Below are 24,469 nucleotides of genomic sequence, written 5' to 3'. Positions count from 1 at the left end.
TAAAGAATACATACAAAAGGAATATTCTGGGAAGTTAAAATACAAACTGTTGTAAAAGCCAAACTTCCAGCAGGTTCTCTAGGAGATGTTTTTAATGTGTTCAACTATTTTAATTGCATGTTTTCCTTTTAATATTGGCTCTAAAACGGTGCTAGTTAACATTTTGTGATTCTGAAACAACTTGTGTTCTGGAACTGCAGCTGGACCCACATCACAAGAGGTTGTTGAAGAACATGTTTCTTTCTTTTCACTGAACTCCAGAATATAATTAGAACAGGAAGTGTATTCCATGGCTACCAACTAAACTGGCTGAGTTGCAATCTTAACCTTAATGAAGCCTGTCATTCATCTCTGTTTTCTAATCAAATCCTGCCTTTCTCAGCATGTCTGAAAGAAATTCTACATGTTCTCTGTGTGGAAACCCGCTGATGGAGTCTATCAGCAGCAGGGGCTCCTGAGGGTCTCTCTCCCGCCCTTCTTTGTCTCTTTGGTTGATAGAGCGCGCGGGAATTTTCAAAGCTTTAACAGCTAACCCGCTGAGCGCCTTAGCCAATCACAGTCAGGGGACGGTACAGCCTCATTTACATGCAGCGTGTATAAGAACTGTCTCGCCTCTACAGTGAGTCACTCGTCTCTGGAAAGTCCGAGAAAAGATGCCTGAACCTGCCAAGTCTGCGCCCAAGAAGGGCTCCAAGAAAGCCGTGACCAAAACGGCTGGCAAAGGAGGCAAGAAGAAGAGAAAGACCAGGAAGGAGAGTTACGCCATCTACGTGTACAAGGTGCTGAAGCAGGTCCATCCTGATACCGGCATCTCGTCCAAGGCCATGAGCATCATGAACTCGTTCGTCAACGACATCTTTGAGCGCATCGCCTCCGAGGCTTCTCGTCTGGCTCACTACAACAAGCGCTCCACCATCACCTCCAGGGAGATCCAGACGGCCGTGCGCCTCCTGCTGCCCGGTGAGCTGGCCAAGCACGCTGTGTCTGAAGGCACCAAGGCTGTCACCAAGTACACCAGCTCCAAGTAAACCCTGCTTGCTCTCTACACAACAACGGCTCTTTTAAGAGCCACCCACCGTCTCAAAAGAGTGTTCCTTATTTCTGCGTGTTTAGCTCATATGGAAATTGATTATTTTTGGAAACAAGCTCATTCATCCTAAGTATTAAATGAAAGCCAACATGTGTTACTGAAACTTGCAAATGTTGGTTTGTAATAAGAATCAATGGTTTCATTTAAAAGGCAACAAACAAGAGAAACTTTTTTTTAAAGTAAACAAAATTATAAAATACCTGTGCAGTTCTTCACTAGTGTGCATTAATACAAATTACATGTTTCAAATGTCACAGCAAAAATGTCCCATTAGACAAAATGCATTTGACTGGCTTTGGTAAAACCACAATCATCAAATAAAACAAAGGCAATGATGAACTTTAACCCTGTGTTTACTTCACACACATGCTGCCATGACAGGTGAGCAATGAGCATGATGCTGTATCTAATGGCCTCAGCTCTCACTAAGACTGTTCAGGTCACATCATTAAATGTTTATTGTAACGGTGTAGTGATCGTGAGACTGAAATTACCCGGGTAAATTTGTATTGAAACTTGCACCAGGTTTTCAAAAGTCGGAGCCTTTCCACGTGCAATGGAAAAGGAGCAATAGTGTCGTGATCGTTTGCACATGCGCATGGATGGATGCGCATTTCCATCCATAGTTCACATCTGGCTGAAGTTGTTTCCATCATTTTCTCAGGTGTAAAGGTAGGTTTATTTATATAGCGCTTTTCAGCAACAAGACACTCAAAGTGCTGTACATACACAGGAGACACAGTCCAAAAGATCAGATATGAGTCAAATTCAGGACCCCATATTTGAAGTCAGATACTGGCCAAATTTGAGTGTTTCCACTTGTTTTAAACAACTTGACACTTGACCCCCCAAAAAATCTGATTTGGGCCACATTTGCTGGCAGTATGAATGGGGGCCTTAACACACCAGATTCAATTGGCTGAATTCCCTGGCCAGCGTGTGGGTCGGTACACGCACTGTACTGAGGCCTGGTAACAAGCCATTAATCTGGTTCAGGCATGCTGGAGAAGGGACACTGTTAAAAGTCAGTGCCCTGATTTAACACTACATTGCCCATGATGCACCTGTTTGTTTTGTAGTTGCACTCGCTCGTCACTTTCTGTTCTATTTCGTATAGGCTTCGCCCTTTAAGGCTATCGCTAGTGGGTTTATTCCTTCGCGCGCAGCGCAGCACTGAAAACTTTAGTCCACGCCCACCTGCTGTGTGGGCTCCACCCCGGTCCGTATAAATTACGGTGAGACCGGACAACGGCTCCCATTTTTCTTCAGCGAACAGCTTAACAGCCTCCCGATGTCGGCGATCACCCCCTTTCCGGCGATGGGCGCACTTGTTAGCGCGCTGCCGGACATCATCGCTAAAGTAGCCGAGGCTAAAGGTGTCCCTGTTCCCGCGACTCTAGCCCAGCTGCCGACGGATGACCTGGCGGGAAAATTCGCCCCAGCTCATTCGACTCGCCGAGATCCGGTTTGGCCACGTTTTCCTGCGGTAACGACTTACCTCTCGGGAGCGGCGGTCGAGCCGCTACAGCTGAAGGCACCGGTCTCCACCTTCACACCCATCACGAGGGTGGAGGCACATCAGGGGTTTCCCGCAGTGTGCCGCTCAGGTCGCTGTAGTGCTCCTCCTGCATCGCTGCCTGGCAGACTTTGCTGCAGCGACAGATGTGACTTCGGCTCTCTTGCTCCATACCTGAGGATTTTAAGAAGGAGTTACATCGGTCCTCATTTCCAGTCCTTGCTGAGCCAGATGCAAACTTCTCAAGAGGAACTTGAGCGGTTCAGGAAACATGGCTTCCGGTCGTCCCATACCACCGGCCGCTGGCGGGACCGCCGTGATCAGCGTCAGCAGCAGAGACTCTCCACGGCCGCTGCCGCAGCTCCCCGAGTTCCTCCGTCTACTCGGAAGCAGCAGCGCAGAGGTCAGCAGTTGGCGTGCGCCTGGTCCAACACTCCGCAGGAGCCACGGCGGAGATTTAAAAAATGACTGGTGGGGGGGGATGTGTGTAAAATTGTTGATTGTTTTGAAATAAAACACATAAATTTCTCTTAAGGGCAAGTTTCTGTTTAATTCCACATCGTACGATCTCGCTGTGTTTCCCTCACACACATTCCCCACTCCTAATGAGATGGTCCCTTTTAAACGGCCGTTTAAGAGGCTCCACGATCTCACAGTTTCAAAGCATGACTCCACGAGAGCTTCCTATGCTGCTCCGGTAGAGCTCCGCTCGCTGCCTTCTCCCTCCTGTCCTCCCCAGCTGTCAGTGGGTGAGATCACAGAGGATGCACAACAGCAGCTCCCCACAAAGCGGCGCATCAGTGATGCCCCCGCTCAACACTGAGCTGCGAGCCTGGGTGAATATTCCCCTGGTGAGGCTGGTTTACAGCCCTTTCGATCCGAGCCCCCCATGGGTTACCTCCGAGTCGGGTAACGGCAGAAGGGGCCGCTTTCAGAGCATCACTCAGAGTGGTGACGCGTATGTTACCTGGACAGGTGGATGGACAGACTGATCAGCAGAGGTTACAGCTGCAGTTCCTGTCTCCGCCCCCACCGTTCAGAGGGATTTTGGAGACGGTCCTGTCCTCCCCGGAGCAGAGCTCCGTTCTCATGTCAGAACTGCAGGAACTCCTGATAAAAAACGTCATTTCCAGGGTTCCTCGCGGAGAGGAAAACACGGGGTTTTATTCTGTTCATATGAGACGTCTTCAGAGATGGTTCATCCGCCTGCGCATAGATCCTGTACGTCAGAAGAGGTGGATGATCTCAGTCCCTCCTTCAGTGGGACCTAACCTGGCCCACTGGGGAAATCCCCGCATCCTATCAGAGGGAGTTCCCCTCAGCAGACCAGCGTCACACGTCTCAGTGTTCACAGACGCATCCCTGTCGGGATGGGGAGGAACGTGTCAGTCTCAGGCGGTGGGAGCACAGTGGCCAGACCACATGTCTCTCCACATAAACGTGCTGGAGCTTCTCACAGTGTGGAAGGTGACACAGCATTTTGCTCCTCTGCTGCAGGATCAGCATGTTCTGATCCACACAGACAACAGAGTGGCAGCAGCCTACAGCCAGGGAGGTGTTCTGTCGGCTCAGCTGCTAAACATTTCCAGGCGGCTGCTGTGCTGGACGCGCATGAACCTGCTCTCCATCAGAGCAGTGTACATCCCCGGCGTCCTGAACAGAGGAGCAGACATCATGTCCAGAGGTGGTCCTCGTCCCGGGGACTGGAGTCTCCACCCCGAGCTGATTGTTCAGATCTGGAGCAGATTCGGGAGAGCATCAGTGGGTCTTTTCGCCACACGGAAAAACGCACAATGCTAGTTGTGGTTCTCACTGAGCCCACGGGAGGATCCACCGTTAGGAGTGGACGCCTTTGCTCACAGCCCGTGGTTGAAAACGCTCCTTTACGCTTTTCCTCCAGTTCCGAGAGGAACAGCTCTCAGTGATTCTCGTAGCCCTCGAGCGCAAAGGCGCGCCATGGTTCCCGAACCTGCAGCAGCTGGTGTCAGGTTGCCCATGGCAGCTGCCGTGGAGAGAGGATGCACTCCTCCAGGCGGGAGGGGCGATCAGGAGCGTCCCTGAGTTAGGTCAACGTCTCTGGGTCTGGGAAAGACAGGCAAAAATAAGACTGTGTGGGCAGTTTCAACCATATCACAGAAAATCCAAACTTGGGAAAAGGGTTGTGTGCGTTTTTATCCATTCCTCTTTACTTGGTACAACCAAAATGAAATCCAATGCAAGCAATAGGCTTGAACCTCTGTACCTCAAAGGGTACCTAACATGCTGAAAAACATCAATCTTTTAATTGGTAGCTTGAGGCTAATCAAGAATATGCCGTTTGGACATGTACATATAACAAGGAGTGATTCCACCACCCCCTTTCCAAGGCTGAGGGGGAGGCCTGGGCTATTCCCTGTCTCTTTAACTTGGTGTAACTTCAGTTCAATTAATGTCCTTCACGTTTTTAGATGTGTCCCTAAAAAAGTTTTACTTGAGGCACAAGTCCAGTCTATTGTTAATGTGTAAGATCCTTGTAATCTAGTTACCATATAATGATAGTGAGTGACAATATCCAAACCATTTGTAACTCGGGACATTAGAAAGCGTGACTATGACAAATCTAGTTTAAAATACAGATAATTAAGAAACAAGTCAATTAAAGGCAAATATGTTCAGTTAATTAACATTTTATTCAGGCACACAAAGGGAGCTAAAACACAATGAATCTGTTTCGCACTGACTCTATAAAGCCCAGCGCAGGCTGACAAAGTGTGGAAAAGACTTAAAAAATGTTCAGTTCGAGCACAATTATGATCTAGAAGTGAATTTTCATTGCTATCGGGAGTCCAGAGCAGAAAAGCTGACAGTGATCAGCGCTGTTAGGAAGTCTGGCAGCGCCATGAGACTCCATCATCAGTGTGTTTGCTACCGCTACAATATCTTCATTTTAGAAGAAAATGATGCTCAAGAAATGGCTGTTTTTATTCACAGTCTTTACATAAACATGTTAGAAAGCCTTCAGACAGTATTTGATGTGGAGGAAATGATTTGACGAGGAGAAAGGACGGAAAACACAGCGATTATCAGCGTGTTCCGCTGTGAATCGGTGCAGTTTTCAAGCTCCAGTAACAAAGTGCAGAGAGCCTCCGAGATGTTTATGAGCCGAACATGAAGAGAAACAAGTCCGCTATGGAGCCTCTTTACTGTCAGCCTGCAGCGCTGCTCCAACGCGGAGTTTTCACCAGTTTTATGCCGCCGAGAAAACACAAACAGAAGCCGTCCGTGTTGCACAGAGCAGCCGCGGACAGGGCTGAGTCTCCACGGTTCTCATGGTGTGTTTAAGGGCATCCTGCTGCTCCGGTTTTCTCATCTCTACACTCCGACTCTCGTTGTAGCGCCAACAAGGAAGGAAGGAAGGAAGATGGCAGAAGTCGCTCCAGCTCCAGCTCCGGCCAAAGCGGTCAAGAAGAAGGCCTCCAAGCCCAAGAAGAGCGGCTCCAGCGTCAGCGAGCTGATCGTGAAAACTGTGGCCGCCTCCAAGGAGCGAAGCGGCGTGTCGTTGGCCGCCCTCAAGAAGGCTCTGGCTGCCGGAGGATACGATGTGGACAAGAACAAAGCCCGCGTCAAGACCGCCATCAAGAGCCTGGTCACCAAGGGCACCCTGGTCCACACCAAGGGAACCGGAGCTTCCGGCTCGTTCAAGATGAGCAAGAAGGTCGAAGCCAAGGCTGCGAAGCCCGCCGCTCCTAAAGCCAAGAAGCCAGCCGCAAAGAAGCCCGCCGCAGTGGCCAAGAAGCCCAAGAAGGCGGCAGCAAAGAAACCAGCAGCGGCCAAGAAGTCTCCAAAGAAGGTCAAGAAGCCTGCAGCGGTGAAGAAGGCAGCCAAGAGCCCTAAGAAGGTCGCCAAGAGCCCTAAGAAGGTGGTGAAGAGCCCTAAGAAGGTGGTGAAGAAGGCTCCCGCAGCCAAGAAAAGTCCAGCGAAGAAGGCAGCTAAGCCCAAAGTCAAGAAGGCAGCAGCCAAGAAGAAGTGAGCTCCATCCACAACAAACATAATTAACTCAACAAAGGCTCTTTTCAGAGCCAACACCTCTCTCTTAAGAACTTATTTCATTAGTAAAACACAGTCAGATAAAATTCTCTCTCCAGCTAAAACATTGACAGGCAGGGGTGCTTCTACATCTTGACCTGCAGAGGCTGTAGAGCCCCCAGTCAGCATCTGACAAGAGCTCGAAACTGAAATGATGGTTAAACTGCTTCAGTGGTAGGACGTCTGGCTCTTTTAAAGGAACCAAATCTTCAGGATCTTAAAGGAACGGTGCTGTTTAAAAAGATTTGATCAGTTATGGAGAGTCTACATATTGTGAAGGGCAAGCTATATATATATATGTATATATATATATGTATATATATATATATGTATATATATATATGTATATATATATATGTATATATATATATATATATATATATATATATATATATATATTGTGTGTGTGTATAATCCCCAAATAGTGGACTAATTTTGGGAAACAAGTGAGGGTGAAATTCACAGAAAAGTTGAGTTATCTGTACTAAGATTAATAGTATTATATCAAAGGTACACAATAAAACCATATTATCTTTATGCAAACAAATCTTTATATATTTTCATGAAATGAAGTATAAAATATCAAATACCCATGTATTTCTTGCATTAATATCACTTAATTGCTATAAAAAATCTAGAAACAAAATAGAAGAGAAAAAAATGCACCTGAGTTGCTTTGGCAGAAACAAAAATCACCTCCTGCACCATTAAATGTGAAAAATGATTAGTAATAAAAAATATTATTAGAGCCAGAGGGAGCCTTAGGGTGTGGGGTAGGGAATAAAAAACACATTATTGATAGAAAGGAGAACAGGTGAGGACTGATGTCAGGTTGAATTTTTTTTTGTCATTTAATTATTTCCACAGTACTATAAAGGTTTGGGTTAGGATATGAGGTTTTCAGCTGCACTAGAACCCCTCACAAGTCTTCTGCACATTCATTTGGTAAAATGCTGCTCCAGACTAACCAAGAGATGGATTTTTTTCCATATTTATTTTTTAAACCTGCCACCTCTATGCTCAGACATACCTTAGACATGCATCTCTGAAGCTATTTTGTATGTTTCGGAGCAGCAATGCAGCAGCAGCACACAGAAAAAGTAGAGGATGGTACAGGGCTGGAGGTGAAAATAAATCAGTGAACACGTTTAATTTCAGGGTGAGGTTATGCTACTAACAGATTTTACAGAGTATGACCCTAAACACATCTGCAAATCACTTGTTAAAAATCTGTATGTATAAGAAAGCCTCAACAGATGCTGCTTTTGTATGTTTTGTAAGTCAAACGACCCCCTCAGGGTTTAACTCATTCCTATACCATTGGATGCACATGGTCCTCAAGAATGGTTCGGTAGTCCTTGGCAGTGACGCGCCCATCTAGCACAAGTATTGGGCCAAGGGAATGCCATGATATGGCAGCCCAAATCATCACTGATCCACCCCCATGCTTCACTCCGGGCAACAGTCTGGGTGGTACGCTTCTTTGGGGCTTCTCCACACCGTAACTCTCCTGGATGTGGGGAAAACAGTAAAGGTGGACTCATCAGAGAACAATACATGTTTCACATTGTCCACAGCCCAAGATTTGCGCTCCTTGCACCATTGAAACCGACGTTTGGCATTGGCATGAGTGACCAAAGGTTTGGCTATAGCAGCCCAGCTGTGTATATTGACCCTGTGGAGCTCCTGACGGACAGTTCTGGTGGAAACAGGAGAGTTGAGGTGCACATTTAATTCTGCCGTGATTTGGGCAGCCGTGGTTTTATGTTTTTTGGATACAATCCAGGTTAGCACCCGAACATCTCTTTCAGACAGCTTCCTCTTGCGTCCACAGTTAATCCTGTTGGATGTGGTTCGTCCTTCTTGGTGGTATGCTGACATTACCCTGGATACCGTGGCTCTTGATACATCACAAAGACTTGCTGTCTTGGTCACAGATGCGCCAGCAAGACGTGCACCAACAATTTGTCCTCTTTTGAACTCTGGTATGTCACCCATAATGTTGGTGCATTTCAATAATTTGAGCTAAACTGTGCTCTTACCCTGCTAATTGAACCTTCACACTCTGCTCTTACTGTTGCAATGTGCAATCAATGAAGACTGGCTACCAGGCTGGTCCAATTTAGCCATGAAACCTCCCACACTAAAATGACAGGTGTTTCAGTTTCATTGTCCAACCTCTGTGACGCCATCATACATCAGAGATCTGATTGTTCCATATATTCCTAACAGAGCACTTCGTTCTCAGACTGCAGGTTTACTGGTGGTTCCTGGAAACTCTAGAAGTAGAATGGGAGGCAGATAGTTATCAGGCTCCTCTCCTGTGGAAACAGCTCCCGGTTGTAGTCCGTGAGGCAGACACCCTGTCTACTTTTAAGGCTAGGCTTAAAATTTCCTTTTTGATAAAGCTTATAGTTAGAGTGGCTTAGGTTATCCTGAGCTATCTATGTAGTTATGCTGCTATAGGCTTAGGCTGCTGGAAGACATAATGACCACTTTCACTCTCTCTGCTACATTCTCACACTACTCTCCAATTTTGCATTATTTGCCGTTATTTAAGCCTTACATCTTATGTTCTCTCGGTTTTTTCTCTTCCTAGAAGCTACATATGACCTGGCTCTGTGTTTAGCTGTGGCACCTTCCTGTAGGGGGACATCGGCTGAGCTGCTGCTGCCAACAACTTAATGCTAACCTTCTAACCTTCTGAAAAAATGGCTGGAGGCGAGACTTCAGTCGCCAAAGCTTCAGCCGGTTGGGGGTCAGTGGAAACAGCAGTTACCGTACTGAGTAGAGCGAAATCGAGTGGTGCAGAGCCGCGCTGGCTAAAACGAGCCAGTGGAAAAGGGGCATACCTGTATATGCTGTCTTTCATACTCTAGACTTGAAAACTGGCTCAGTTTTTATCTACTTCGCTGTCTTTCTCTCACAGATGAAGCCACTAAAGGAGATACTACTGCCTTTAACATTATACTTTTTTTCCTATAGAAAGGACTCCTGGATCAGTGCTTCTTTGTTCTTTTTGTGTATCTCCTCTGTCCTCTCAAACCCCCAGTCGGTCGTAGCAGATGGCCGCTCACACTGAGCCTGGTTCTGCTGGAGGTTTCTTCCTGTTAAAAGGGAGTTTTTCCTCTCCACTGTCGCTACATGCATGCTCAGTATGAGGGATTGCTGCAAAGTCAACGTCAGGGACTGTCCACTGTCTCTACATGCTCATCCAGGAGGAGGGAATGCTGCAAGTCACTGACTGGATGCAATCTCCTGGGTTTCCCTAGATAGAAAAACTTTTTATCCAATTTGAATAAATAACTGAATCTGACTGCACTGTTCAATGTTTAGGATTAACTGGAATTTATGTACTTGACTTCATATCTGTATGATTCCATTGAATTGACTTTGTAAAGTGCCTTGAGACGACATGTGTTGTGAATTGGTGCTATATAAATTAAACTGAATTGAATCCAACATGGGAAGGTGGGTGGGCAATTTATTTTCCCCAAACACCAACAGGCTGGACTCAGGTCTTCAAATGATGCAGTAGTCAATCAGCCAGAGATCGAAAAGAAATTTGGAAAAACTCAAATCTTTCTCCCTGCTAAATTGAATAGAATTGAGAACTTACACAACTTTTGGCCTTTAAACAAATCAACCATCGGCATATTTGTTCTATGTTTCATAAAATGTGTTTTTTTAAAAGCTTTGAGACACAATTTGATGCATAACAGGAGATAAACATTTAAATCCTTTATATTTGTTAGACTAAGACCAGTAACTTTATCAAGAACCTGTAGCAGAACCTCCACTTTACCTTTGTCTTCAGGACAGAAATACTCAGATGCTGACTATTTGTTAAAAACTTTACATTGACTTTGACTTTCAGTCGTTGTATTTTGCATGCAGGGACATTTCATAAAAGCAGCCCCAGTTCTCTTGAACCTTGGTGACCCGAGAAGAGCGTGTTTGACTCTGAACACATTTGGTAAACCACAGGTTTGAGATCTACCTAAAATTGTAAAGATGGTTCCTTTATTTTGTTAGCTGAATTACCCCTAGGGACAGCCGGCTACTGGGACAAAGCCAAACATGTTTATTGCATAATGGTGTAGTACATAAATATTAGTAGGAGCCAAAGACGATACAGCATAGAAACAAAATCCCACCAGTAATAATCAGCATTAAACTGCTGAGTCCTTGTCCTCCAGAGCTCAGTGTGCTGCTGACAGCAGGGGGTCCAGCAGAGCCCAGTTAGTTCAATGGTAATAATAATATTGGTTCAATCTTCAAATGACAGTGGCATAAATCAATAAGTCATTTAATATTTTCAAATATAGAACAAGTTGAACCAATCCTCAACCTACATGCTGGATTTTTGAATGAATGTGTTTTAGAAAAAGTGCACAATCCTTTTACCAGGTTACTTTCTATTGTTGTTAGCAGCCAGCTGACTAGAAAGCCTTACTTTGGGACTGATGATTAAACCATAATGCTAAATGAGAACAATTTGTGATATTTTTAAACTATCCCCCTTCCTTTTCCTCCAACGTGGTTCTGTGTCTTCTAAACATAAAACAGGTTTTATGTTCCTCCTCCATCAGAGGAAGCATTTCTTTTTGAAGTAGTCCCTAAAACCATCACTTTTCAAATCAAAACCGATGGAGGCCGCCCCATCAGCTCCACATCTTTTGCTGCACTTACAGATTTTAAACCTTCATAACACAGGTTTTCAACTACCCCTACTGTTGTTATCAAATTGATTTTGCCAGGAGAATTTGGCTTTATTAATTTGTTTTTCATGTTTTTACTGATTTGTTCTAAACAGAGGATATTCCCCCTGTTTTCACAGATGATGGAAATGTTTTATTTATATAGCGTCAGTTCACAACACATTGTCTCAAGGCACTTTACAAAGACAATGGAATGGAATCGTACAGATTTGAAGTCGGGTACGTACATTGAAATTAATCCTAACTATCAAACGGTGCAGTCAGATCCAGTTTATTATTCAGATTGGTTAAAAATAATGGGACGCGCCTGATCAAATCTGCCCAACCTGATTCTGTGGAGGCAGCTCAGCTCTGCTGTTACTGAAATAGGAGAAAAGCTTTTCTCCTCTAGTCTCTACTGCACCGACTGAGGAAAAAACTGCAGAGTTGAGACACTGCTTGAAGTAAACATGGAACATTTAGGGGCTCAGTGTGGGCTCTTAAAAGACATTTTTACATTAAATTATTTCCAGGAACATTAAAAAAAACAAAAAAAAAAACAATATTTGGGGCTTCAGTATCTAATGCCCAGGTCTAACAACACCTATGGCTGACAGTTGCATTCTGGGTATTAGTGAACAATTGAGGAGCTTTTTCTTGTTTGTTTGGCAAACAGAATAAAATTGTAGCTCAAAATAATAAAAAACTCAGACCGTTGTGTTTCTTTATTGCAATGCATCAACATACATTCATATTTGATGTTTAATCAAATGAAGTCTGCAGCTGTTTTTAATGATTGAATTGCTTCCTACTACTACTGTAACATCAATGTCTCAAACGGCTTGTAACATACAGGCTGTTTTATGGCTGTTGTGTGTTTATGTAATAAAGTCATTGTGAAAGCAGGACAGCTTTAGGCCTTCGTTTCCACCATTTAACAAACTAGGGAGAATAAAGTTGAGACGCTAGTTTTACTGTAGCTGCTTTAGTCCGAGATTTGAGCAACTTGACAACCTCTAGAGATGAAAAAATGGCTGGAGGCGAGACTTCAGTCGCCAAAGCTTCAGCCGGTTGGGGGTCAGTGGAAACAACAGTTACCGTACTGAGTAGAGCGAAATCGAGTGGTGCAGAGCCGCGCCGGCTAAAACGAGCCAGTGGAAAAGGGGCATACCTGTAAGTGCTGTCTTTCATACTCTAGACTTGAAAACTGGCTCAGATTTGATCTACTTCGCTGTCTTTCTCGCACGGATGAAGCCACTAAAGGAGATACTACTGCCTTTAACATTATACTTTTCTTCCTATAGAAAGGACTCCTGGATCAGTGCTTCTTTGTTCTTTTTGTGTATCTCCTCTGTCCTCTCAAACCCCCAGTCGGTCGTAGCAGATGGCCGCTCACACTGAGCCTGGTTCTGCTGGAGGTTTCTTCCTGTTAAAAGGGAGTTTTTCCTCTCCACTGTCGCTACATGCATGCTCAGTATGAGGGATTGCTGCAAAGTCAACGCCAGTGACTGTCCACTGTCTCTACATGCTCATCCAGGAGGAGGGAATACTGCAAGTCACTGACTGAATTGAATCCAACATGGGAAGGTGGGTGGGCAATTTATTTTCCCCAAACACCAACAGGCTGGACTCAGGTCTTCAAATGATGCAGTAGTGAATCAGCCAGAGATCGAAAAGAAATTTGGAAAAACTCAAATCTTTCTCCCTGCTAAATTGAATAGAATTGAGAACTTACACAACTTTTGGCCTTTAAACAAATCAACCATCGGCATATTTGTTCTATGTTTCATAAAATGTGTTTTTTTTTAAAAGCTTTGAGACACAATTTGATGCATAACAGGAGATAAACATTTAAATCCGTTATATTTGTTAGACTAAGACCAGTAACTTTATCAAGAACCTGTAGCAGAACCTCCACTTTACCTTTAAAGTTGTGAGATGCTAGTTTTACTGTAGCTGTCTTGTAAAGATGTTGAAGACCTGCTTTGACTGGACCATTATATATTGCTGGACATAATAAAACACGTAGTGGTCTCCGAGCTCTCAAAGAGGGAGTGTGTGGCTCTTAAAAGAGCCGTTTTGGGTTGGTTTCTCCGCAGCTTTACTTGGCCTTGGCGGCCTTCTCGGTCTTCTTGGGCAGCAGCACCGCCTGGATGTTGGGCAGCACGCCGCCCTGAGCGATGGTGACTCCACCCAGCAGCTTGTTGAGCTCCTCGTCGTTGCGGACAGCCAGCTGCAGGTGGCGGGGAATGATGCGGGTCTTCTTGTTGTCGCGGGCGGCGTTTCCAGCCAGCTCCAGGATCTCAGCGGTCAGATACTCGAGCACAGCGGCCAGGTAGACGGGGGCTCCGGCTCCCACTCGCTCCGCATAGTTGCCTTTACGCAGCAGCCTGTGAACACGGCCCACTGGGAACTGTAGTCCGGCTCTGGACGAGCGGGTCTTGGCCTTAGCTCTGGCTTTTCCTCCGGTCTTGCCTCGTCCGCTCATTTTTAACTCTTCTTTCTGGAGATTGGTCTCGAGAAAAATGAGATGCTGCGACCGAAAGCCTCGTTTATATGTCTGCGGAGAGAGCGGGACTCTTCCTGACAGACCAACCAGAAAAGCTTCCTGCAGAGCGGGACGCGGAGGGGAGTTTGAGCGGACTTTTTTGAAACGGAGCCACCACCAATAAGCAGCCACGGTTGAGCCGAGGAGGTGGGCTCTCTAGGCGGATCCGAGCTGCAGGAGGAGCCGCTGAGCAATCAGGAGCTGAAGGTGTCGAACAGCGTCACAGTTTCCCCGGATGCTGGATCTCTTTAAGAGCAGCGAGGCTCGGTGCTGTACCTCAAGTTTTCTGTCGGTGTTCCGAGAAAGCAGCAAACATGGCAAGAACCAAGCAGACCGCCCGTAAATCTACAGGAGGCAAAGCGCCCAGGAAGCAGCTGGCCACCAAGGCTGCTCGTAAGAGCGCTCCGGCCACCGGCGGCGTCAAGAAGCCTCACCGTTACAGGCCCGGTACCGTGGCTCTGAGGGAGATCCGTCGCTACCAGAAGTCCACCGAGCTGCTGATCCGCAAGCTGCCCTTCCAGCGCCTGGTCCGGGAGATCGCTCAGGACTTCAAGACCGACCTGCGCTTCCAGAGCTCTGCTGTCATGGCTCTGCAGGAGGCCAGCGAGGCTTACCTGGTGGGGCTCTTTGAGGACACCAACCTGTGCGCCATCCACGCCAAGAGGGTCACCATCATGCCCAAAGACATCCAGCTGGCCCGCCGCATCCGTGGAGAGAGAGCTTAAACTGCAGCTCAACAACAACAACAACGGCTCTTTTAAGAGCCACCAAACCTTCAACTATGGAGCAAAACCTCCAGCAGTTTAACCATCTGAATGTGTAGTTGGTGGAGGTGCATCAGCTTTCTGGAAAACATGAACATCTTGTCTACTTTCAGGCTCTAGCCACCAAGAAAAAGGCTTGTACATCTTTTCCTACATAGCTGAACACTGGGTGCTCTGCTGACCTTATTCCCAGGAATAAAACACAAGATTATAATGATCAAAAAATAAAGAAATCAAGTGTCACTGTTCATCTAGATTCTGTTGCACACAAAACTAATTGTACAGAACATAATGCTGGACTAAAACTGACACATTCTGGTAATTCTACAAATATTTGGGGGTTTTTCTAAATCAGTGATTTTAAAAAATATATATTTTTTGGGGAGGTTCAAGGCTTCTTGCTTAGTTTACTGAAATGTTTCTACTACAGTCACTTGACCTGTCCATATTGATACAAACACTACAGTATTCCTACTAGCACTACATATAAACCCTGCTATGCTGATGAATAGCATTCAACTGTACTTCAATAAGTTGTTTCTGTGGACAGATGGTTTAATCATCTCTGGTAGTCGAGCTCAGGACCCGTATTCACAAATAATCCTAGCACTAAAAGGAGCTCCTAGTGGCGTCATTCTAAGACTTTTCTTACCATTTTCCCTCGGTGAGGTGAAAGTTCACGAGTTATCTGAGGCGTTGAGTAGTGAGGAGGACTTCTACTGGGCTTAAGCAGACAAGATGGTGGAAATACCGAGAGAAAGGAGAGAGATTCTCTGAACAACAAACGCTACTGGCTCGATGGCTCAGGGATCCACCCTCCTTAATAGTCGAGTCAATGAGCACATAAACGTCTATAACAATCATACCATTATTAATATAGGGATAAGATTAACCTTATCATCCCCCTAGTCGGGGGGGATAAAATAGTTTCAGCGGCAGGACAGATTAAAGGGGCACCTCTAGTAAGGTCATATAAGGAAGAATGACATCATCAAAACCGATAGTGATAAGCATCTCTATCACTGATCAAAATATACAAATATTACAAACTAGATTCCACTAAAATGAGGCCTAAAAGTGTAAGAATCCAAGTGGGACAACAGTAGTATTCTGCACAGGAAGTTGAATGTTGTAAAAGCCAAACTTGTTGCTGCCAACAAAGCTCTCTATGTGCAAATTAACTGATTGTAAAAGTCCAGTTTTTGGTTTGTCCTAAAATTAATCATGGTCAGAGTTGGCCTTTTCTAAAAGTGAAAAAATGCAATGTAATAAAACACAAGTTTTAAAAACAAGTCCTAAAACATAAAGAATCCATACAAAAGGAATATTCTGGGAAGTTAAAATACAAACTGTTGTAAAAGTCAAACTTCCAGCAGGTTCTCTAGGAGATGTTTTTAATGTGTTCAACTATTTTAATTGCATGTTTTCCTTTTAATATTGGCTCTAAAACGGTGCTAGTTAACATTTTGTGATTCTGAAACAACTTGTGTTCTGGAACTGCAGCTGGACCCACATCACAAGAGGTTGTTGAAGAACATGTTTCTTTCTTTTCACTGAACTCCAGAATATAATTAGAACAGGAAGTGTATTCCATGGCTACCAACTAAACTGGCTGAGTTGCAATCTTAACCTTAATGAAGCCTGTCATTCATCTCTGTTTTCTAATCAAATCCTGCCTTTCTCAGCATGTCTGAAAGAAATTCTACATGTTCTCTGTGTGGAAACCCGCTGATGGAGTCTATCAGCAGCAGGGGCTCCTGAGGGTCTCTCTCCCGCCCTTCTTTGTCTCTTTGGTTGATAGAGCGCGCGGGAATTTTCAAAGCTTTAACAGCTAACCCGCTGAGCGCCTTAGCCAATCACAGTCAGGGGACGGTACAGCCTCATTTACATGCAGCGTGTATAAGAACTGTCTCGCCTCTACAGTGAGTCACTCGTCTCTGGAAAGTCCGAGAAAAGATGCCTGAACCTGCCAAGTCTGCGCCCAAGAAGGGCTCCAAGAAAGCCGTGACCAAAACGGCTGGCAAAGGAGGCAAGAAGAAGAGAAAGACCAGGAAGGAGAGTTACGCCATCTACGTGTACAAGGTGCTGAAGCAGGTCCATCCTGATACCGGCATCTCGTCCAAGGCCATGAGCATCATGAACTCGTTCGTCAACGACATCTTTGAGCGCATCGCCTCCGAGGCTTCTCGTCTGGCTCACTACAACAAGCGCTCCACCATCACCTCCAGGGAGATCCAGACGGCCGTGCGCCTCCTGCTGCCCGGTGAGCTGGCCAAGCACGCTGTGTCTGAAGGCACCAAGGCTGTCACCAAGTACACCAGCTCCAAGTAAACCCTGCTTGCTCTCTACACAACAACGGCTCTTTTAAGAGCCACCCACCGTCTCAAAAGAGTGTTCCTTATTTCTGCGTGTTTAGTTCATATGGAAATTGATTATTTTTGGAAACAAGCTCATTCATCCTAAGTATTAAATGAAAGCCAACATGTGTTACTGAAACTTGCAAATGTTGGTTTGTAATAAGAATCAATGGTTTCATTTAAAAGGCAACAAACAAGAGAAACTTTTTTTTTTAAATAAACAAAATTATAAAATACCTGTGCAGTTCTTCACTAGTGTGCATTAATACAAATTACATGTTTCAAATGTCACAGCAAAAATGTCCCATTAGACAAAATGCATTTGACTGGCTTTGGTAAAACCACAATCATCAAATAAAACAAAGGCAATGATGAACTTTAACCCTGTGTTTACTTCACACACATGCTGCCATGACAGGTGAGCAATGAGCATGATGCTGTATTTAATGGCCTCAGCTCTCACTAAGACTGTTCAGGTCACATCATTAAATGTTTATTGTAACGGTGTAGTGATCGTGAGACTGAAATTACCCGGGTAAATTTGTATTGAAACTTGCACCGGGTTTTCAAAAGTCGGAGCCTTTCCACGTGCAATGGAAAAGGAGCAATAGTGTCGTGATCGTTTGCACATGCGCATGGATGGATGCGCATTTCCATCCATAGTTCACATCTGGCTGAAGTTGTTTCCATCATTTTCTCAGGTGTAAAAGGTAAGTTTATTTATATAGCGCTTTTCAGCAACGAGACTCAAAGCGCTGTACATACAATTACAATACAATCACAAAGCAAATAAACACAGATACAGACACAGAAAAACAAATCAATTGATAAAATCAAACAGAGGTAATTTAAAAAAGTAAAATAAAATAAAGAGAATAGAATAGAATGATGGACAAGAAAATGAAAGGAAAATTGGACTAAAAATGCAACTAATTATTCCTAGATGGTACAGTCAAAGGCCACTCTAAACAAATACGTTTTTAATCTTGATTTAAAGCAACTTAGGGTTTCGGCGCTTTTACAGTTTTCTGGCAGTTTATTCCAGATTAGTGGAGCATAAGAACTAAAAGCTGCTTCTCCATGTTTGGTTCTGGTTCTGGGTATGCAGAGTAGATTTGAGCCAGAAGACCTGAGAGGTCTGGCTGGTTCGGACAGCAGAAACTTTTTTTTTTTTTTTAAGTAAACAATTATAAAATACCCGTGCAGTTCTTTACTAGTGTGCATTAATAGAAATTACATGTTTGAAATGTCACAGCAAAAATGTCCCAGAAGACAGACAGCAGCAAAGAATCTGATATTTCTTTAGATATATTTCAGCCACTATCAGAGAGTCAGAAGAAGATGGCAGAGCACAAGTGCTGTGACGTACGGACGGCCATCTAATTCCACCAGAGTCTATTTTTGGCGGATGCCGGAGCATGAACCATACTCAGGAAACAGAACCAGCGCAACATCCAGATTTTCAAAATAATTTGCAAAAGATGGAGCAGATCTCACCATATCAAAAAATACACACATATATTTATACATACACGCAAGGGTATAGGAATGAGTTAAATACTGAGTGGGGGACCTTACAGATTCGTAAATGATTTAACATGTTTTATCGGTGACAAATGCCTCACACCCTTCATGTCCCTGCATGGCATTATGATATTACATATGGTAATATACAGTATCAGGAATTGACTCACAAAAGATAAGCAGCATCTGTTGAGGCTTTTCTTACACATAAAGATTATTAACAACTGATTTGCAGATGTGTTTAGGCTCATAGACTAAAATCTGTTAGTAGCATAACCTCACCCTGAAATTAAAAGTGTTCACTGATTTATTTTCACCTCCAGCCCTGTACCATCCTCTACTCTTTCTGCTTGTGTTGCTGCATTGCTGTTCCAAAACATACACAAGCTTCAGTGATTCATGTCTAAGGTACCGCTCCTGAACATAAAGGTGGCACATTTAAAAAATAAATGGGGGAAAAAATCCACTTCTCGGTTACTATGGAGTAGCATTTCACCTTATAAATATGCAGAAGACTTGTGGCGTGTTCTAGTGCGGCTTTTATTGCTTCAACTGCCTCATTAGTTATGTACCATCATTCTCCTGATAAGACATTATTACGCATAATATCTAATTAAATGTCAGACCTTGTGACATGTAACCGTTACTCACACTGACGTCACTCTTTATAAGAAAACAAAGTAAGTCCTGCTGTGGTTTAGGCATTTTGCTGAAACACGATGACAAAACATTTTTTGAAAGGTGTTGACGTTACTTGGGAAGCCCGACAAAGTTAGCAGTTCAATAATGGACGGGTGGATGACTTAACTTAAAAGATTTGGTTTCTAAATATAAATGTAAATTAACAACAAAACTTTATAAACCAGCCATATTCCATATTCTCTTCACACAGTTTCACCTCATTCAGAAATCCCTAACACTCAGAGCAACTGAGGGAGGGGCGAGTCAGTGACATCACGCTGCGGTGTGCTTTCAAAATAAAAGCATGTGCAAAATAAAAGCACTTTGACTTCCACAGAATGACTTGTTTTGGACTTGCTACCACATTTATCACCTTTATTGCGCGATCTGCGTATGGTTCCTGGAGCTCCTCCGGGCTTCACAGCGGACTGGACCGGAGCAGATACAGAGTAAATCCAGGGTTACAGTAAATACAGCACTGAGTGAAACAACTGCAGGCGAAGTGAGCAGCATGGAGCTGTAGCAGCGACACAAGGGATGATTCAAGACTTAAAAACACTACTTGGTGTCATTTTTTTTTAAACCTTATATTAGAATCTATAGAGAAACAGCAGCAACAATGTTTTCTTTGGCGATCTTTTCCCATCAGATGCTCTGAACAGCGTGGCCAAAGACTACTTCAACATTCTCCTTTGTCTGTCAGATATCCTGACCTCTGACATAATTTCTCTTGTGAATTCAGAGGTTTCTTGTTAGAAGCAGTTTTCTGAGAAGTTCTTCGATCACAATTGGCTGTGCTTGATGGGACCAGCCCATCTGTCCCTGCTCAGTTTTGCAGCTCTGATCCAGGCAGCTCTGATCCTCTTCACTTCTGGAAGTAGTGCAGACTAACGGCTGCTGTTGTAGTATTGCTGCCACCACCAGCAATGCACCACTTCACCCTATTAACGCTGTTTTACACGCAACTTGGCTTCTACGTTTATCACTGACGCTCACACTGTGAATGACCAGAGACTTCCCCTTTGACGTCATTTCCGGTCAACTTTGGACTTCGAAATATGCTTATTTCACAACTGTCTATTATGGTGTCCTTAATCCTAATGTGTCAATTAATTACTGCCCAATTCCTTCAATATATAGATTTTTTTTTCTAGTTTTGCATTTGTGGGAAAAGTGTGTCACAGGCACTTTAACAACTGCATTGTTGCAGGACAGTGTTGAGTGTATTGCTGGATGATAAAATTACCTGTGCCAGGGGTGCCAAGTAAGTTTAGTCCTCCAGTTATTGTCTTGCAACTTAAATATGCATCCTTTCCTTTCTCTTAAGCTACAGTCCCACTGCAGGTTTTAATGCTCAATTCCGATTTTTTCAGGAATCAGATTTTTTTGTGCAGTCCCTGAAGACCCAAAACCATTCATCCATACATTGTCTGGACCAGCTTATCCTTTCAGGGTGGCGGAGCGGCTGGTGCCTAAGTCCAGCTGTCACCAGATGAGAGGCGGGGAACAACCTGGACAGGTCACCAGTTCATCACGGGGCGAGATCCAAATCAACATTCCATCTGTTGGGTTTTTTTTAGTAAACATTCATTTTATGAGGTGAATGATGAGTTTAAATCAAACTCATGAACTGAACGTTTGTGTTGATATTGACCCAAAAGAAACCCATAAAAATTCATGGAAGGTTTCTTATGGAAAAAAGCAGCAATAATGTCAAGAAATAAGTCAAAACCGAAACAGCGATAAATATAGTAAACAATGCTAAATGTATAACTCTTCATGTGGAGGTATGTACCTTCTAAAACTATCAAGACAGTTTTGATCAGGTTCAAACATCAGTTTGATTAAATTAACCAAGAGAAAAGTAACTGCTGAGTTTGGACGGTCTAAAGATAAGGTCAAAGTATTTCCTTTAGTTAACCGGGCCTAAAAGTGGACAGAACATCATCTAAGTTGGAGAGGTCACTGCTGGAGGCAGAAAGATGCTGGACATGTAGGTTTGTACAATATTCCAGTAAAACTACTTTAACCAAGCTGAATCTCTGATTTGCCTGTTTTATAAATAACAATGACTGCCTTCATTATACAATTACACATGAGAACATATATATCAAAAAAGTCTTTATAAGAAAATAAACCCCAGAATAGTACAAAAGTAAAATTAAATTAAAATGTAAACTGTAAAGAAATAGAGCCTTTTCTATTCATGGACATAGATTAAAGTTTACAAAAAGTAGTGAATGTGTTCTTAAGAGAGAGGTGTTGGCTCTGAAAAGAGCCTTTGTTGAGTTAATTATGTTTGTTGTGGATGGAGCTCACTTCTTCTTGGCTGCTGCCTTCTTGACTTTGGGCTTAGCTGCCTTCTTCGCTGGACTTTTCTTGGCTGCGGGAGCCTTCTTCACCACCTTCTTAGGGCTCTTCACCACCTTCTTAGGGCTCTTGGCGACCTTCTTAGGGCTCTTGGCGACCTTCTTCACCGCTGCAGGCTTCTTGACCTTCTTTGGAGACTTCTTGGCCGCTGCTGGTTTCTTTGCTGCCGCCTTCTTGGGCTTCTTGGCCACTGCGGCGGGCTTCTTTGCGGCTGGCTTCTTGGCTTTAGGAGCGGCGGGCTTCGCAGCCTTGGCTTCGACCTTCTTGCTCATCTTGAACGAGCCGGAAGCTCCGGTTCCCTTGGTGTGGACCAGGGTGCCCTTGGTGACCAGGCTCTTGATGGCGGTCTTGACGCGGGCTTTGTTCTTGTCCACATCGTATCCTCCGGCAGCCAGAGCCTTCTTGAGGGCGGCCAACGACACGCCGCTTCGCTCCTTGGAGGCGGCCACAGTTTTCACGATCAGCTCGCTGACGCTGGAGCCGCTCTTCTTGGGCTTGGAGGCCTTCTTCTTGACCGCTTTGGCCGGAGCTGGAGCTGGAGCGACTTCTGCCATCTTCCTTCCTTCCTTCCTTGTTGGCGCTACAACGAGAGTCGGAGTGTAGAGATGAGAAAACCGGAGCAGCAGGATGCCCTTAAACACACCATGAGAACCGTGGAGACTCAGCCCTGTCCGCGGCTGCTCTGTGCAACACGGACGGCTTCTGTTTGTGTTTTCTCGGCGGCATAAAACTGGTGAAAACTCCGCGTTGGAGCAGCGCTGCAGGCTGACAGTAAAGAGGCTCCATAGTGGACTTGTTTCTCTTCATGTTCGGCTCATAAACATCTCGGAGGCTCTCTGCACTTTGTTACTGGAGCTTGAAAACTGCACCGATTCACAGCGGAACACGCTGATAATCGCTGTGTTTTCCGTCCTTTCTCCTCGTCAAATCATTTCCTCCACATCAAATACTGTCTGAAGGCTTTCTAACATGTTTATGTAAAGACTGTGCATAAAAACAGCCATCTCCTGAGCATCATTTTCTTCTAAAATGAAGATATTGTAGCGGCAGCAAACACACTGATGATGGAGTCTCATGGCGCTGCCAGACTTCCTAACAGCGCTGATCACAGTCAGCTTTTCTGCTCTGGACTCCCGATATCAATGAAAATTCACTGATATCATTGAGTTTCTGGGTGCATAGTTCTACTAGGTGCCGGTAATGTTCCGTGTCTCTGAGTTGCCTCATAGCTTACCAAGCATAGTCTGCTTTGAATATTATGACTACTGCGGAGCCTGTTTCTCTGGTGTGAGTAAAGGTTTCTCTCTGTGTGGTTTGAGCTTCAGATTCAGAATGCTTATTAATCAGATTGATTATTATAGTACTGTTTGCGACACTCATCTTTTTCATTGAGTTCACCCAACAAAATCGTTGTTTTATAACAGCAATAAGAGGTAATCATTTGCATTCATTCCATTCTGCACAAGTCTCCTGTTTGGCTTGCTGCTCTTAAGAATCACATTTTTATTTGCATTTACACTATTTAGATAGATTTGCATCATCCAGTTATCATAAACATGCTATAAAATAATGAAGTCCTGTGTTTTTAGTGTAAATGGCCAATTACATACATCAATAAAGAAATGCATTAGAGTTAGATTACAATTTGAACTATGTTAATTTCTCAGAAATTACGGTCCACCACCACATTACAGGATAACGGCCCATTTAAGAGACCCACTGATGCAGTTATACCTATTTTCCATTCATGGTTCCAGCACCACATGGCTCCACTTTGCTCCACCTCACTCTACTCAGTACAAAACCTGTTGTTTTATTTAGAGCTACAAGACAATTAAAAAACATTAACGGTGAAAGAATTTGCAGTGTGTCCGTAGAGTCAGAATTTAAAGAAGTTAAATTTCCAGCAAGAATTTAAATAGGAATTTTTAGATTTTGGGTTAAGCCCTACATTCCTCCTCCAGTCACTTGTTTAAAGCTTCAAATACATGGACACATAGCTGGAATGGAAAACATAGGTCTAAATATGGACATTTTTTAATTAAACATGTCAATTTCTTCAACTATATTAGAAGCAGCAAAAAAGTCTATAAAAAAATAAGGAGGTAAAAATATAAGAAGATTGTGCCGTGATGGACAAAGGAATGTAAAAGAGCTATTAGGTCTACGTTCAGCTGAGCTCCTCTAACCATCAGAACCACCAAACTGACCAGTCAGCCCTCTGACGCAGCCTGCTGCACAAGCTTTAACCTTGGTCCCAGCTCCCCTCTCTGACTCTGCCCTCTGCAAAATACTAGTTAGATTCCGTTCTATTTCACATCAACATCTTCCCCATCAGTCTAATCCTGCATCTACTCCACAGTGAGCTGCTGCTGTACACCCTTCCTGAGATCACTTACTCAACTCTTTCAGTTCTCAATAAACCTTTTAAACCTGTATTATCTCCTGAGAGTTCTCTTGCATGTGGGCCAAAAGATCTCAAAGAGCTATGACAAACTTAGGGAGTATAAATGTTTTGCATTCTAATATTCAGTAATAGAATACATTAACAAATACAAACCGGATTCCAGAAAAGTTGGGACACTAAACAAATTGTGAATAAGAACTGAATGCAATGATGTGGAGGTGCCAACATCTAATATTTTATTCAGAATAGAACACAAATCACAGATCAAAAGTTTAAACTGCAAGAATGAATCATTTTATGAGAAAAATATGTTGTTTCAAAATTACATGGCATCAACAAATCCCAAAAAAGTTGAGACAAGGCCATTTTTACCACTGTGTGGCATCCCCCCTTCTTCTTACAACACTCATCAGACGTCTGGGGACAGAGGAGACCAGTTTCTCAAGT

General features: G+C 44.0%; 6 protein-coding genes across 7 annotated transcripts; 4 read left to right on the top strand and 2 right to left on the bottom strand.

Moving 5' to 3' along the window:
* The first annotated feature begins 617 nt into the window (after positions 1-617).
* On the top strand, positions 618-1,435 carry LOC124868783 (histone H2B 1/2). The gene has a single exon (XM_047366357.1). It carries the CDS (start codon positions 654-656, stop codon positions 1,026-1,028), a length of 375 nt encoding a protein of 124 aa, XP_047222313.1. The 5' UTR covers positions 618-653; the 3' UTR covers positions 1,029-1,435.
* A 4,099-nt stretch (positions 1,436-5,534) lies between these two features.
* On the top strand, positions 5,535-6,670 carry LOC124868657 (histone H1-like). The gene has a single exon (XM_047366144.1). The coding sequence runs from the start codon at positions 6,007-6,009 to the stop codon at positions 6,613-6,615; it is 609 nt and encodes a 202-aa protein (XP_047222100.1). The 5' UTR covers positions 5,535-6,006; the 3' UTR covers positions 6,616-6,670.
* Positions 6,671-8,126: 1,456 nt separating this feature from the next.
* LOC124868292 (histone H2A) lies at positions 8,127-13,951 on the bottom strand. 2 transcript variants are annotated; one of them, XM_047365363.1, is made up of 2 exons: positions 13,295-13,951; positions 8,127-8,181 (listed from the first exon to the last, which is right to left on the bottom strand). In XM_047365363.1, exon 1 carries the CDS (start codon positions 13,857-13,859, stop codon positions 13,473-13,475), a length of 387 nt encoding a protein of 128 aa, XP_047221319.1. In that variant the 5' UTR covers positions 13,860-13,951; the 3' UTR covers positions 8,127-8,181; positions 13,295-13,472. The 2 variants fall into 2 exon arrangements, with proteins under 2 accessions (XP_047221319.1, XP_047221318.1); XM_047365362.1 differs by lacking the exon at positions 8,127-8,181 and adding an exon at positions 9,929-10,476.
* Positions 13,952-14,074: 123 nt separating this feature from the next.
* LOC124868291 (histone H3) lies at positions 14,075-14,926 on the top strand. Its single transcript, XM_047365361.1, has one exon. The coding sequence runs from the start codon at positions 14,234-14,236 to the stop codon at positions 14,642-14,644; it is 411 nt and encodes a 136-aa protein (XP_047221317.1). The 5' UTR covers positions 14,075-14,233; the 3' UTR covers positions 14,645-14,926.
* A 1,677-nt stretch (positions 14,927-16,603) lies between these two features.
* LOC124868293 (histone H2B 1/2) lies at positions 16,604-17,422 on the top strand. The gene has a single exon (XM_047365364.1). It carries the CDS (start codon positions 16,640-16,642, stop codon positions 17,012-17,014), a length of 375 nt encoding a protein of 124 aa, XP_047221320.1. The 5' UTR covers positions 16,604-16,639; the 3' UTR covers positions 17,015-17,422.
* A 3,929-nt stretch (positions 17,423-21,351) lies between these two features.
* Positions 21,352-22,340, bottom strand: LOC124868289 (histone H1-like). Its single transcript, XM_047365360.1, has one exon. The coding sequence runs from the start codon at positions 22,167-22,169 to the stop codon at positions 21,561-21,563; it is 609 nt and encodes a 202-aa protein (XP_047221316.1). The 5' UTR covers positions 22,170-22,340; the 3' UTR covers positions 21,352-21,560.
* Positions 22,341-24,469: the final 2,129 nt, after the last annotated feature.

The sequence above is a fragment of the Girardinichthys multiradiatus genome, chromosome 5 (genome assembly GCF_021462225.1).
Source record: "Girardinichthys multiradiatus isolate DD_20200921_A chromosome 5, DD_fGirMul_XY1, whole genome shotgun sequence".
NCBI lineage: Eukaryota > Metazoa > Chordata > Actinopteri > Cyprinodontiformes > Goodeidae > Girardinichthys > Girardinichthys multiradiatus.
Note: the sequence above shows the minus strand (reverse complement) of the source record. Positions and strands in the feature narration are given on the sequence as shown.

What these genes read in the sequence shown, in the direction of transcription:
- LOC124868783 (XM_047366357.1), top strand. Translation starts at nt 654, where the DNA reads ATGCCTGAACCTGCCAAGTCTGCGCCCAAGAAGGGCTCCAAGAAAGCC.
- LOC124868657 (XM_047366144.1), top strand. Translation starts at nt 6,007, where the DNA reads ATGGCAGAAGTCGCTCCAGCTCCAGCTCCGGCCAAAGCGGTCAAGAAG.
- LOC124868292 (XM_047365363.1), bottom strand. Translation starts at nt 13,859, where the DNA reads ATGAGCGGACGAGGCAAGACCGGAGGAAAAGCCAGAGCTAAGGCCAAG.
- LOC124868291 (XM_047365361.1), top strand. Translation starts at nt 14,234, where the DNA reads ATGGCAAGAACCAAGCAGACCGCCCGTAAATCTACAGGAGGCAAAGCG.
- LOC124868293 (XM_047365364.1), top strand. Translation starts at nt 16,640, where the DNA reads ATGCCTGAACCTGCCAAGTCTGCGCCCAAGAAGGGCTCCAAGAAAGCC.
- LOC124868289 (XM_047365360.1), bottom strand. Translation starts at nt 22,169, where the DNA reads ATGGCAGAAGTCGCTCCAGCTCCAGCTCCGGCCAAAGCGGTCAAGAAG.